Source organism: Crinia signifera, chromosome 3 (genome assembly GCF_055691185.1).
Source record: "Crinia signifera chromosome 3, ASM5569118v1, whole genome shotgun sequence".
NCBI lineage: Eukaryota > Metazoa > Chordata > Amphibia > Anura > Myobatrachidae > Crinia > Crinia signifera.
The window spans coordinates 43,008,478-43,021,047 of record NC_139219.1 but is presented as its reverse complement, the minus strand read 5'-3'; the positions used below and the strand labels follow the sequence as shown (position 1 = coordinate 43,021,047).

At 43.7% G+C, this 12,570-nt stretch overlaps 1 protein-coding gene across 1 annotated transcript in view; it reads left to right on the top strand.

Annotated features, from left to right (window-relative positions):
* Positions 1–12,570, top strand: part of THADA (THADA armadillo repeat containing) — a 544,422-nt gene that overhangs the window by 417,179 nt on the left and 114,673 nt on the right. The window contains exons 32-33 of the mRNA XM_083175704.1: positions 7,553–7,935; positions 8,267–8,391. Of these exons, the coding sequence (XP_083031830.1) occupies positions 7,553–7,935; positions 8,267–8,391 (508 nt within the window). The remainder of the gene's footprint in view (positions 1–7,552; positions 7,936–8,266; positions 8,392–12,570) is intronic.

Here is a 12,570-nt window from a genome sequence, read left to right as displayed (position 1 = left end):
GCCGTCGGGCACCCGGCTGTCGGTGTTTTGACAGTCGGGATCCCAACGTCGGGTAAATGACTGTCGGGATCCCGACTGTCGGGAACCCGTCCGGCACCCATATGGCAAAATGATCGAATTCACTAATGCCTCTGTGGCTGACTAGGGCTTGTAGTCAGGCCGGGAGAGTGAGGTACTAATAGATCTACAGGAGTATTATAGATAGAGGGTTGACCGGACTTCTCCTTATATAAGGTCCACTTATACCATTTCATGTGGATGGAGGTAGCTGAGGAGGAATATTTACTGTCTGCTGTCGCGAAGACAAAGTATTTGTGGATCTTATCATGAATATATTAATATATTGGGGATCGCAGCAGACTTCCACATTTGAGTTGTAGAAGCCTTTGCAGCTATTAGAATATGTCCCATAAGATCTATCACCCCTTGACATTTTATCGGGGTAATAATGGAAGACAGCTAACAGGGGATTTACCGGGAGAATGACTCCCAGCACCTTGGAGATTAGAGAAAAAACTCTTGCCAGAGAGGCTACACTAATGGCCATTATTTTCTTTTTAAAATCTAGATTTATTTGGGGCTTTCAATGTTTTGTATCTGCTCTTTGGTCATAGCTGTATACCCCATCATTTATCTCATTCCTTGGACTAGTAGAGTGTATTGAAGGTTCATGACAGGGGTTGTTCTCAATAAATTACTGCAAAATAGTCTGAAACTACTGAGATAGCAAGTTTATCCTTGGGAAACCAGAAGTACGATGTATCGAGGTCTCGTGCTGCTGTATTACAGTATCTACAGGTTCATGTATCAAGCAGTAAAAAGAGTAGAGAAGTAGACTGTAACAACCATTCAGCTTTGAGGAAGCATTTATCAAGTACATTCTATAATATGAAAGGTAGCTGCTGATTGGTTGCCGTGGTTAACTTCTCCACTGGTCTTCTCTACTCTTTTCACTGTGTTATACATCAACTCACAGCCATCAAAAGTGGATCACAGGCCAAACCCAGGTGTCAGCCTTCCAAAGGGTGACACCAAAATGCTGACTCCTTCACAGTGACAGGTGCCTGGTGCTGCAGGGTAACAATATTCTGGAGCATGTGGCTCCTGTTACTGAGGAGGAGCCGGGAGTGCTGAAATAGTCTATGGGGACAGCTCGTATGCCCCATCTAGTGATGGCTGGGGTCCCGTGATGTTACTGCCACCAACATGCGTAGCCACAGCTTATTTTAAGGCACATATTCTTGGACGAACCAGGTTTCACCCACCCTGGTGCCATTGCTGCATCAACCCCTTAAATGGCAAATCGATTTTTCCTGCTTTTAAATTGGGTAACTACTAGTCATTTTTTAATTGATAATATAATGAGCAATGAAACCTTAAGACATAGGCAGGCATGGTAAGACAGATTATTTAATGGAGTTTGAGACTTATTTGCATAATATTTCCAATCAATTAAAGTCTTTATTTGTGCAGCCCAACAATAGGGCTATAAATTGAAATGTAAAATCTGGACACAATCTGTTTGGGGTTTGTGTGTGTGTCAGGTAATATAGATTATAAAATTCAGTGAGCATATACTGATCTGAACACTGATTAGATAGACTTTGTAAATTGCTGGATGATATATAGGCACTATATAAATAAAGGTTAATGAATAGCTATGTACTGATGCAAGAAGAAATAAGGATGGGGAGTGCAGGAAGTACTGTTTAGAGAAAGACTTCTGTACTTTATAAGTTCTTAAACATGGTAATAGTTACTAACAGGAGGTTTCAGTGGTTTCTGTAGTGCATTCCACACTTATGGTATATTGCTCTCCCAAAATGTGTTGGGAATTTGAGTGGTCTCAGAGATTCCGATGAGCAGTCTATGAGGGCATAGCTTTCAGGAGTATTGGGAAAGCTACTATAATGATACATTGCAGAAGTTAAAGAGTAATACTGTAGTTCTACACAACATCAGTTCATCTGTAGTGTAGGAAGATCCAAGTTATGGTGCATGGACAAGCATAGGTGCCGATTTATGTTTTTGCTGGTGGGTGCTCAAGCCAAAAATATAGGGGAGTGGCTTCAAGGGGAAGGGGCATGGTCACAAAATAATACCAGTACGCAGCATAGTCATCTCCAATATTCAAATTACAGCAACAGTGTTCCCCTTTTTACATATAACTTGTGGACTGTGCAGCTGTTTCTCTATGATAACCGTACGTACCCCCATGCACAGGAATGCTGGGAAGATGCTTCTGTCAGCTCTGTTAATGGCGCTGGCCAGCATCTTTTATGCAGCAGCCGCCGGGTCACTAAAGAGCGGACGGAATACACTCTTCCCGGCATACTGTTTGCCAGGCGGCAGGGCTGGCGATGCGGGTGCTGCAGCTGCAAATTAGCAAGTTAATATGGCGGCCCAGCAGCGCGGCTCGGGCCCGTGGGTGCTCATCAATTTACGTGGGTGCTCTGGCCCTTGAGCACCCACAGAATCAACACCTATGTGGATAAGGAGAGGCCAGTTATACAAGGCAGGACCGTGCGATAAAGAATTTCCATGAGCTAACATACCTGCCTACTACTAAAACTGGCTGGATGCAAATTGGACATCGGTAAATGCACAAAACTACGGTAGTTATTCTGAGGCCTCTGTTGATTGGTGGTTGATGGTTTGAACTGAAGAAAAGTTTTAGGCACTACATTAGTTTTCCTAAGTCACTGGTCCAGGTGGTCAGCAATGAGAATAAAGCTTGATACACAGGGTGCGGCCACAACGCTCTGACCCAACAGCCTGATTATCGGATCAGTGCACAGTGTGTACATTCCTTTGATATTTAAAAAAAATATTCAATTTAGTGAATTGTGTTCATTCAGTTTGTCATATTAATGTTACAAGCCTTCTTGTATGTTTCTAGCATTTAGCTGCTCATATTTTAGTGTTCCATACTGCAATACCAATTTTACTCCCTAGTAGCCATTCTGTAGTTCCTGGGGTATGTTTTATTTTCTCTAACCTATTAAGGGAGGAGGAAAATCTGAGTAATGATTTCCCTAACTAGGCTGACATTGTACAATGAACTCTAATATCAAAGATCATTTTTTGCTTGCACGTTTAAAGCATGAATGATTCCCTTATCCAGTTTCAGTAGTGCTATGCAGACATAACTTATTTTGCTTCCCTTAAGCAATAAATCACGGGCTGCCTAATTACTGAACCAAGGAACCAACTATCATTTTTCTTATGCATAAAATAAAAGATGAAACTCAAACACCTTGACATGTTAACAATGACCGGCATTTTGTTTTCAAGTCTCCTTTTTTTATGTATGCCTAACAACAAACCAAAATATATATCAAAGTCCGTGACTTCATCTTTAGTAATAATTGGCAGAAATATAGCTGACAGGTAAACAATGAGCTTAAGGGACATGTTGTGATTTATATCAGCCATGTGGCAGCAATGATTCTAATAGGTTTGCATGAATAAAAAGTCCAAGGGGTGTTATTAGGTAGTAGAAATGCCACAGAGCTAGGGATCTGCTCTGGTGACCAAGAATTTCAACATAGATTTTCCTGTATCCTAGTTTCCTTATGTGCCCTGTGAAGCACAGGACCCAGAATTCATTAGTACGGAATTAAAGGATGACTATATACCCTGAGATTGAAATTTTTAGATATAAACCTTGAACATAAAATAAAAGCTATCCAGACCATTAGAGGCAGCTAAAGTTCCTGCTGTATCTTTAGCAGCTGCATCCTAACGAGACCTGATTCAGGCCACAAATCTGAGACTGCGTCAGTTACTGTGACATCATGACCCCCCAACCCCATTCCCTACAGCCTAACCCTAACCTCCCCAACATCCGCAGCCTAACTCTCCACCCTCTTAGTGTCTAACCCATAGGTCTTCAACCTGTGGCCCTCCAGATCTACATTTCCCATCGTGCCCTGACAGTTTTGGCATGCTCTTATAGGAAAAAATGTGGCAATGCATGTTGGAACATGTAGTTTCACAACATCTGGAGGGCCATAGGTTGAAGACCCATGGTCTAACCCTTACTCCAGTACTCCTCGCCGGGATCCTTCAGGATTCTGACTGTAAGGATACTGATTGCATCCTAATTAGAGAAGCACCTCCTTTCTGTCATCGGTATCCTGCTGCATAGGAGTGCATGGTAGAGTATTTTAAGTATGAATATTCCTGGAGGTCCAAATTTCAGTGGTGAGACCTCGATGGTCATCTCCACTACTTTGCTCTTTTCTGCTTACTGAAACCGTTGCTTCATCATTGGGGGAGGGGGATCAGGATTGTGCAGATTGTACCAGAAGTACCCATTCAGTAAAGCCTGGTGATACAGATTGGGTTCTCAGGCTCCCATCCTGCTTTTTTAAATCACACTGTTTTTAAGTCACTATTCCTGTGCAGTTATCCGGTGACTTCCTTCTGAGAAGATGGCTTTATCACGAGGAAGTATAGAGCACTGTTCATGCTCTGGATCACACCCAAACACCAAGCCCCATACTGTTTAAATCTCCTGAAAGCATCCGTGACCATTTACACAGAACCTCTACCCAGGTCCTGACCTAGGTGGTTCACGGCTAGGACCCGTGTAGGAGGCCGGTGTAAATGGTGCCGGCACCAGTGGAGGCAGTGCCGTAGGGGGTCCGTGCACGTACTAAGCTCTCAAATTTAGGCTGTATATCTAATGGCAGAAATGTAGGTATTCCCTTATTTCTTTTTTAAATCCATTACAGCATACTGGCATGTATGGGGATGACTGAGCATTAGATAACCTTCCCTATCTTGCAGTTTCGCTCTAGACTCTGATTAATGTTCAGCTTACACTCTGTGTGACACTGACTGGTGTTTGTGGTAATAGACACTTTTACAGTTATACAGTGTTTGGATATAGACAACAGGACACCAATAAATTCCTGGGGATTTTGTTTTCTTAAACAAAACAAAAAAAATCATTCAAACCACAAGGCATGTTTAGTGTCTAAAGCATATTCAATTAGTAAGGATTTCAAGGGTGCATCATTTTGACAAAAAGAAACCATAACAGTTCTACATTTAAATGTGGTTCATGTATAGAACTGGTAAGTCCCCATTTGCGTGAAATGCTCTTCTTGCGTATAATGTTATTCGGCAGATCGACGAAAACTTTCTTCCAAGTTGATCCACGTGTATTTATGAAGTATATTTATTTTTTGGGCTTTTTCCATTTCTATTTTCTATGTATATTTTAAAAACCAATGTACTGCAACACAATAAGCTATAAAGGTGTTGTCAGATTTAAATCATTTTGAAGTTTGCAATGTCAACTTGGCACCCTTTCTGGAATCCTGGGCCTCGGTGGCATTTTGTCATTTCTGGGTCACTCAGAACAACAGATGTAATCTACAAAGTGGCCTGAGCAGTGAAAGCTACAGTACTTGGTTCTGGTCTCACTCTCATGCTGTCTGTCTGGGGATTGCGGCTTATATAGACATAAAAACATTGAAGAACCACTTGGCGCATCTAGTCTGCACCTTGACAGTTCGGCGTTTAATAAAGTTGGGTGGTTCATTGCTCGTGTTATGTCCAACATAGTCATATTTGGGATTATTTCTATCAAACCCATCATATGTTAATGAATAGAGGAATCCCATTCTGCATTGCTGGGCTTTTTAGTGCAAGGCATTGAGGGGGTGTTTATGTAGCCACCAGCTGCAGTGAGACTCTCCCCCCCCCCCCCCCCCCCCCCCAAAATAGCTGAAAATGTAGTTAATAATACCCCTTTTACACCAAAACGCCGGGTCGCACCCGGCTTTTTGGACCCAGGATCAAGCTGGGTGCGACCCAGCGTTTTGTATCTTTTACATCGGCGCCCCCCTCCCGGCGCAGGCGGTTCCTGAGCCACTGCAGCTTGGAGATGATACCATCTCCAAGCGCCATTCACCACCGCCGGGACCCGGACCGCTGCGCTGGGGGCAAGCCCAGCACTAAGGTAATCAGCTGGGCTGCCCCCAGTCACCGTGCACCCCCCCCAGCTGTCGTCAGAGGTGAATGGATGCCACACACAGGTATCCATTCACCTCCTCCCCTTCCGCTGCTGCTGTCTGCCACACACAGGCATCCAATCACCTCCTCCCCTGCCGCTGCTGCTGTCTGCAGGGTATAGCAGACAGCAGCGCAGGCTGTCTGTGTCCCCCGTCCAACCTGCGGACGCTGCGGTCCGCAGGTTGGACATCCTGCATTGATGTAAATGGGAGTCAGATGACCCGGCGTACCCATTTACACCGCCCTCTACCCAGGTCCTGGCCGTGTTCTACCCAGGTCAGGACCTGGGTAGAAGTCCCATGTAAAGGGACACGGCGTGTCTCATTTACACTGCCGATGATCCCGGTCTGACACGCCGCTGACCCGGATTTTTCGGCGGTGTAAAAGGGGTAAAACTACACTCAGCCTAGTGTGTGTGATAGGATATTAGTAGTAGTAGTAGAAGTAGTAGTAACAGTTTCTTATATAGCGCAGCAGATTTCATTGCACTTAGAACTAGAAAGCAACAGCGGGGATTCTGGAATTTGATAAGCTTGAATGAAAATGTTTTAATGCTTGAAGATCTGGAGACTGGAGGAGAGCCTTTATGTGCGTGGGAGGGCATTCCACAGAGTGGACACAGTCCGAAGAAAAGCCACGATTCAGACCTGATCTCACGGCAGCAAATTTGTAGCGGCCAGTGATCAAGTAGATGCCGTCCCGCTACAGTGTAATCGACAAACATGACAAAATACAGTAGCAATAAGAAACTCATGATAAAAGTCAGATTACAATAAAGTGATCCAGTTTTATAAAAGCAAAAGAGAAAGCAAAGAATCTTGCAATGGTGGCATGATGAAATGTGAAGAGGAGTAGTGCAATGAGAGAAAGGGCGTAACTACCATAGGTAGGGGTGCAGCTTCTATGGGGCCCAGAGCTGAAGGGGGCCCATCTTTACTGTTTAAGTAATGTTTTACACACATTTATCAGTTGCTAAATAGTGGGCCCTTAAAAACCTTTGCTAAGGGGCCTATGAAAATCTAGTTTCGCCCCTGAATGAGAGGGATGAGAAGGCAGAAGATATGGTGGTAGAAATATAGAAAAAGGAGAATGGAAAAGAAGAGAGAAAAGACGGGGGTGGGGGGGATTGGTAGGGTGACCTCCACACAACTCTGCAAAGGGGAAAACGAGTTTTCAGATGTTTAAGTAATCAAAATGCTGAAAGTATATCAGTTATGTACTCCATCTTGCAAACGTACCAAATACGAGACATAATTGCCTGCATCGGGGGATGGGGAGGGCTTTTTTCCAGTCAACCGCAGTCATAGCAGATATTATGTGACGGAACAGTTTAATTTGGTGTTGGGTAAGAGTAGGGAGAGTTACGGGAAGTAGAAAGTATTTGGGATAAGAAGGAAAAGTGGTGTCAATCAGAGTAGGGTAATATGTCACCAAATATTTTCCAAGTTTTGGACAGGACCACCAGATATGTAAAGAAATAAATATATGACACTCATTCTATTTCTCTTCACTATTTTGATCCTAGGGTCCAGCTCCTGGGAAGACATATTTATTGTTATTGAAGACTGTGAATTGTTAGATGGAGGACAACAAACCGTGGCAGTTCCTGGACTTGTTATGTATTTTCAGAGTGTTTCCCGTCTTATTTTATCAATGCTGAATCTAAGCATTCAAGGACAAGGTTCAAAGACTGTCTGGTGTAACCCTACTAAAGAACTGGACCCATCTTGTTTAGTACAAAGGATGCTGGGATCACAGTTCCATGAAGTACGTTTATTGGCACTAGAGTCTGTATTGCAGTGGATGAAGCAGAACTTTGAAGACACAGACTTATACTTGTCCAATGAGGTGGAGAAGACTCTATTTGAGATGATAACAAAGGAAACTAATGTAGAGTGCCTTTGTAAGGTAAGCACTATACAGGACATATTCAATAATAAAATATCTTTCATTTTAGTGGGTCCTTATGTACAAAATATACATATTCACAAAAATCTTAGTCTTTCCTTCTCTCAATTTAGCACCAAATAAATTAGATAGTTAGTGATGATAACTTATCTTGGTCTGCTTGTAAAATCCACCATAGACCGTTTATCAAGCGATAGACAGAGCCTAGTGATCTCAGAATGCGTCAGTTATACTTTGACTATTAGGAACAATGAGGCAGGAGCAGGATATTACATATTACGTTTATTAACTTTGTTGATTTTTTTTATAATGTCTTCCAATCACTTGGCAGGTGCTGACAATTATGTCTGAAATGCATGTTGAAAAGATACTTTCAATGGCAAAAGACCATTTCCAAATGGAGCCGAAGGACTTGTTGAGAAGGATTGTAAATCTTGTGTCTACAACCAGCCACAGGTGCGTTCATAATTCAAGTGTCGTATTATCCCCAGTTTCAGTATAGATGCAATGTCTAGACAAGGCCTAGTAGCTTTGCCTGATCACCTGTCTATAGTAGTACTGTATGTATGGAATGTGGAAACACTATGGGCCGTATTTAATGAATGTGATTTCACCAAGGGTGCAGTGTTTTAAATCAGCCCAGTTGGGACGATAATATAAACTGCTTCATATATCCGGTCGCTGTTCATTGCTATTATATATTACCAGTTATTTATATAGCGCTCACATATTCTGCAGTGCTTTATGGAGAATATTTGACATTCACATCAGTCCTGGCCCCAGTGGAGCTTACAATCTATATTCCCTACCACATGTACACGCACACACATTCATTTTAGGGTTATTTTTGTGTGGAGCCAATTAGCCTACCAGTATATATTTGGATTGTGGGATTAAACCAGAGTACCCGGAGGAAACCCATGCAAGCAAGCAGAGGGGACATATACAAACTCCACATAGTTAGGGCCATAGTGGGCATCACGCCCATGACCTCCATTCTGTGTTCTGGGTGCTTTGAAATAAACAATTGTAGATTATAGTGACGACTGGAAAAGTGCACAGCTATACAGTATATCCTATAGTTAAAAGTGGTTAAATTAGGCGTGACTCTGAATTTACCCAGAAACGATAATCTCCTCAGATTTGGCTAATACAGTACATTATTACCCATGCAGGATGGAGATCTGGTGAGACCCTGGCATGGTTCTAGCACTGGCAAGTCCAATGTTCTCTTTGCAGTTTAATTCACATTGCTGAAGCTTATTGCAAAATAAACAAACCTGCCTTTATCTCCTCACAATTGGATTTATTAGACAACCCTGGTGAATGTAGAGAAACACCAGACAGAGAGCGGAGCTGTAAATACTCCTCTGGCAGACATTTAGTGCCTCTCAGCCCTGCTCTAGCTGTGATTACAATGGCTAATTGCCTTTGAAAATAAAGAAAGGAGCTGGCCAGCTTTGCTTACAGGCCTGGCCATGCTAACTGAGAGGCCTTTACCCATTAAGTAACACAATTTGTGGTTTAATTCTCTAAATGTGTGGTTAAATGTCGTACATTCAATTTTTATTCTGCAAACTCTATATTTTATTGTCTGCAAACAAATTAGTAGTTAACAATCAACTGGACTAGTGAGTAACATTCATACTGTAGCTGAGTGGAAGTATTGTTATTTCATGTAATACAAATTTGGCCTCCTACAACTAGGATAAGACGTGCTGCAAACGCCTGCGCAAGTCAGACGCACCAATCAGTGTAGTGTCTTCATGTACTCGGATGTGCATTTAGCCACAATACCAAAAACTTCAAGACATTGCATTGAATAGAATGTAAGCTCTCACAAGCAGGGCCTTTTCTCCTCATGTGCTTTTTTTTAGAATATATCTGCCACCCTGAAAATTGCTTCAGTGTCCTGTCCCCTGATGCAGTTATCGTTGTTTACCATGTACTTGTCCTTAATTGTCTTGTACTGTAATTAATTACAGATGGAGCCGCTCTCTTTGTTGCGGGTCCTGGCGATTCTGTCGCCAATCGCCAGGACCCACGCTTCCCCGCCACTCTCTCATCGGTGCCCACAGTACCCCCTCCCCCCCAACCCTGCCCAGCTCCCTGAAGCGGAGACGGGCAGGGATTCCGCTCCCCGCCACTGAGTGACGAGGACACACGTGCGCGTGAGACGCTCGTGCGTCCCAGATAGAGCGCCTCACCGCCGGCTCTTGCCAGCGCAGGGGATCTGGCAAGAGCTTGCGCTGAATGAGAGGCACTCTATCTGTATCTTTTTTTTGCTCATTTATGTATTGTTTGGCACTGTGGAATCTTTGTGGCGCCATATAAATAAACGATAATAATAATACATTTATTAATTTGATATGTGACACCTGCATGTCTACAGTATGTGCGACTGCATTATGGGTCTGAATTTTCAGAGAAATGGTACTCTGCAATGAATGGGTGTAGGTCTAAAGCCCTGTACACACTAGACAAGATTTTAAAATATATTGCTCAGAAGGGCCCTAAAAGTCTAATGTGTTTGTTCAGTGTCATTAACTATGCGCACTCCCAAGCATCATTAATGAGCCCCTATGGTCTGACTATATCATCAGCGACTGTATGCACAGCCACGGACCCGGTGACGTGACCGAATGATATCGGTATCTGATATCGTTCAGTTTGTCCAGCTGATCTAGTTCACTATATGCCGCTAGTCGGCTACTGTCTACGAGGGGATGCAGTTACAATCCCAGCGGTCGGAATCCCGGCGTTCAGAATCCCGACGCCGGAATCCCGACCGCCGAAATGCCGACACAATTTCCCTCCGGCGGTGTCCACGACACCCCTGGAGGGAGAACAAATTAGTGTGCCGAGCGTAGCGAGGCACTGGGCCCGCTGCGTGGCGAGCGCAGCGAGCCCGCAAGGGGGGGCGATCCACGTCCCCCCCTTGTCGGCATTTCGGCTGTCGGGATTCCGGCGTCGGGATTCTGAACGCCGGGATTCAATACTGCTATAGTTAGCACCCTCCCGTCCGCCCATCCACCGCTTGCCGCCCGCCCGCCCATCGTCCGCCAATCCGCCGCCTGCAGCCTTACCTGTCTTCAGTTCTTCTGCTAGTGAGACGGACCACAATAAAATGTCCGCCCCATATAGCAGACAGTTCTCTGAAACTGTCTGCTGTATGGGGGCGGACATTTTGTGTTGGTCCGTCTCCATAGCAGAAGAATGAAGCCAGCAAGGGAGCCGGGACCAGCGGCAGCAAGACAGGTAAGGGTAGGGGATGGGGGATGGGGAGGGGGGCGCCCCCCCATTAATGGCAGGGGGGCGCCCAATTCATAGTTATGCCCCTGCGTAAAAGGGTCTACCAAAGGTTCCTAAACTCTGAGTCAGCAAAGCACAAAGTTCAGGTTCTAAGAATGTATTTGCTTGGGTATCGGTGACTTAATTATTGTCTCAATCAATTTGCTATAACCATCTGTGCTCAGCCATGGAAAGCCTTAAACCCTGGGCTGGTAAGGTGCCTTGAGGAAAGAGTTTGGGAACCACTACCCTAGACCATCCACTTTTAGAGAATGATTATAAGTTGTGGCTGTTTTTGCACATTGCAGACATGTGACATCTAAGGATGTGTCACATCATAAATGGAGAAGTACAAATACCATTTTCACTGTATGTTTACAAGGAAGCGAAGCTACCATCAGGGTCTGGAGAAACAAAATGTACACATCAGCAGCAGCAACTCCCACATGACTAAAATTAGACATTGTTTCCTTTGCCATTTTTATTTTGACATTTTTTTGTGTGTGTGTTCTTAACCTCAGTACATTGCTCATCGTGGACCCTGTGTTTGCGAAATGACCACATTTAAACAAATGAATCATTTTATTTGTCTGATGTGGGCTGATAAATCTGTTAGAACTGGGTGCAAATTCAGGATCACTGCAAAGTGCTTTAATACAACGGCATGTATTTCATTATGTACTCTTAATTGGTGAGGGCAGAGGGGGAGTAGCGCAGAATCATAGTAAGTCTTTATTACATGACAAGCTGGTGTACTGTATATTCTGAAAACCAAGGCAACATTTTCCTTGTTGACCCATGAGCTGTATAAACCGATCAAATAGATTAAACCTCACAATTGCAATTTCATTTTTCTCTAGAACAAAAACTAAATAAAAATAAATTCTGATTTATCTCGGGTTAACATATAAATAATAGCTCAGAGCATCAATGTAGAATTTATATAATTTATACGTTATACACATGATAAACACTTTTGTTAACCCTTAATAATGTTGATCTTCACCACCGTAACAAGGTGACAGTGTGCCCTGTGCTAGCTCCACCCACTAAGCCCATGATGTCATGACACCACACCTAGGGGGGTGGGGCCGTGGTCTCAGCGTAGTATAGTATTACCGCTACTATCTGCCGAGTACCATTTTTTTACAGCGAAGGTTCCATGGGGCAGTGACCTGTCCAATCGCACTGGTAGAACAACCCTGCTTATAGCCCTGATAACCTTACTAAATGTGCATACACACTGAGCGATTTTCACCTGGCCCAGCGATTTTCACGGAGGTTGAACCACTTTCCAGAGTAGGAAACTATGGAAAGTGATTCCGTGCGGCCAGTGATGATGCA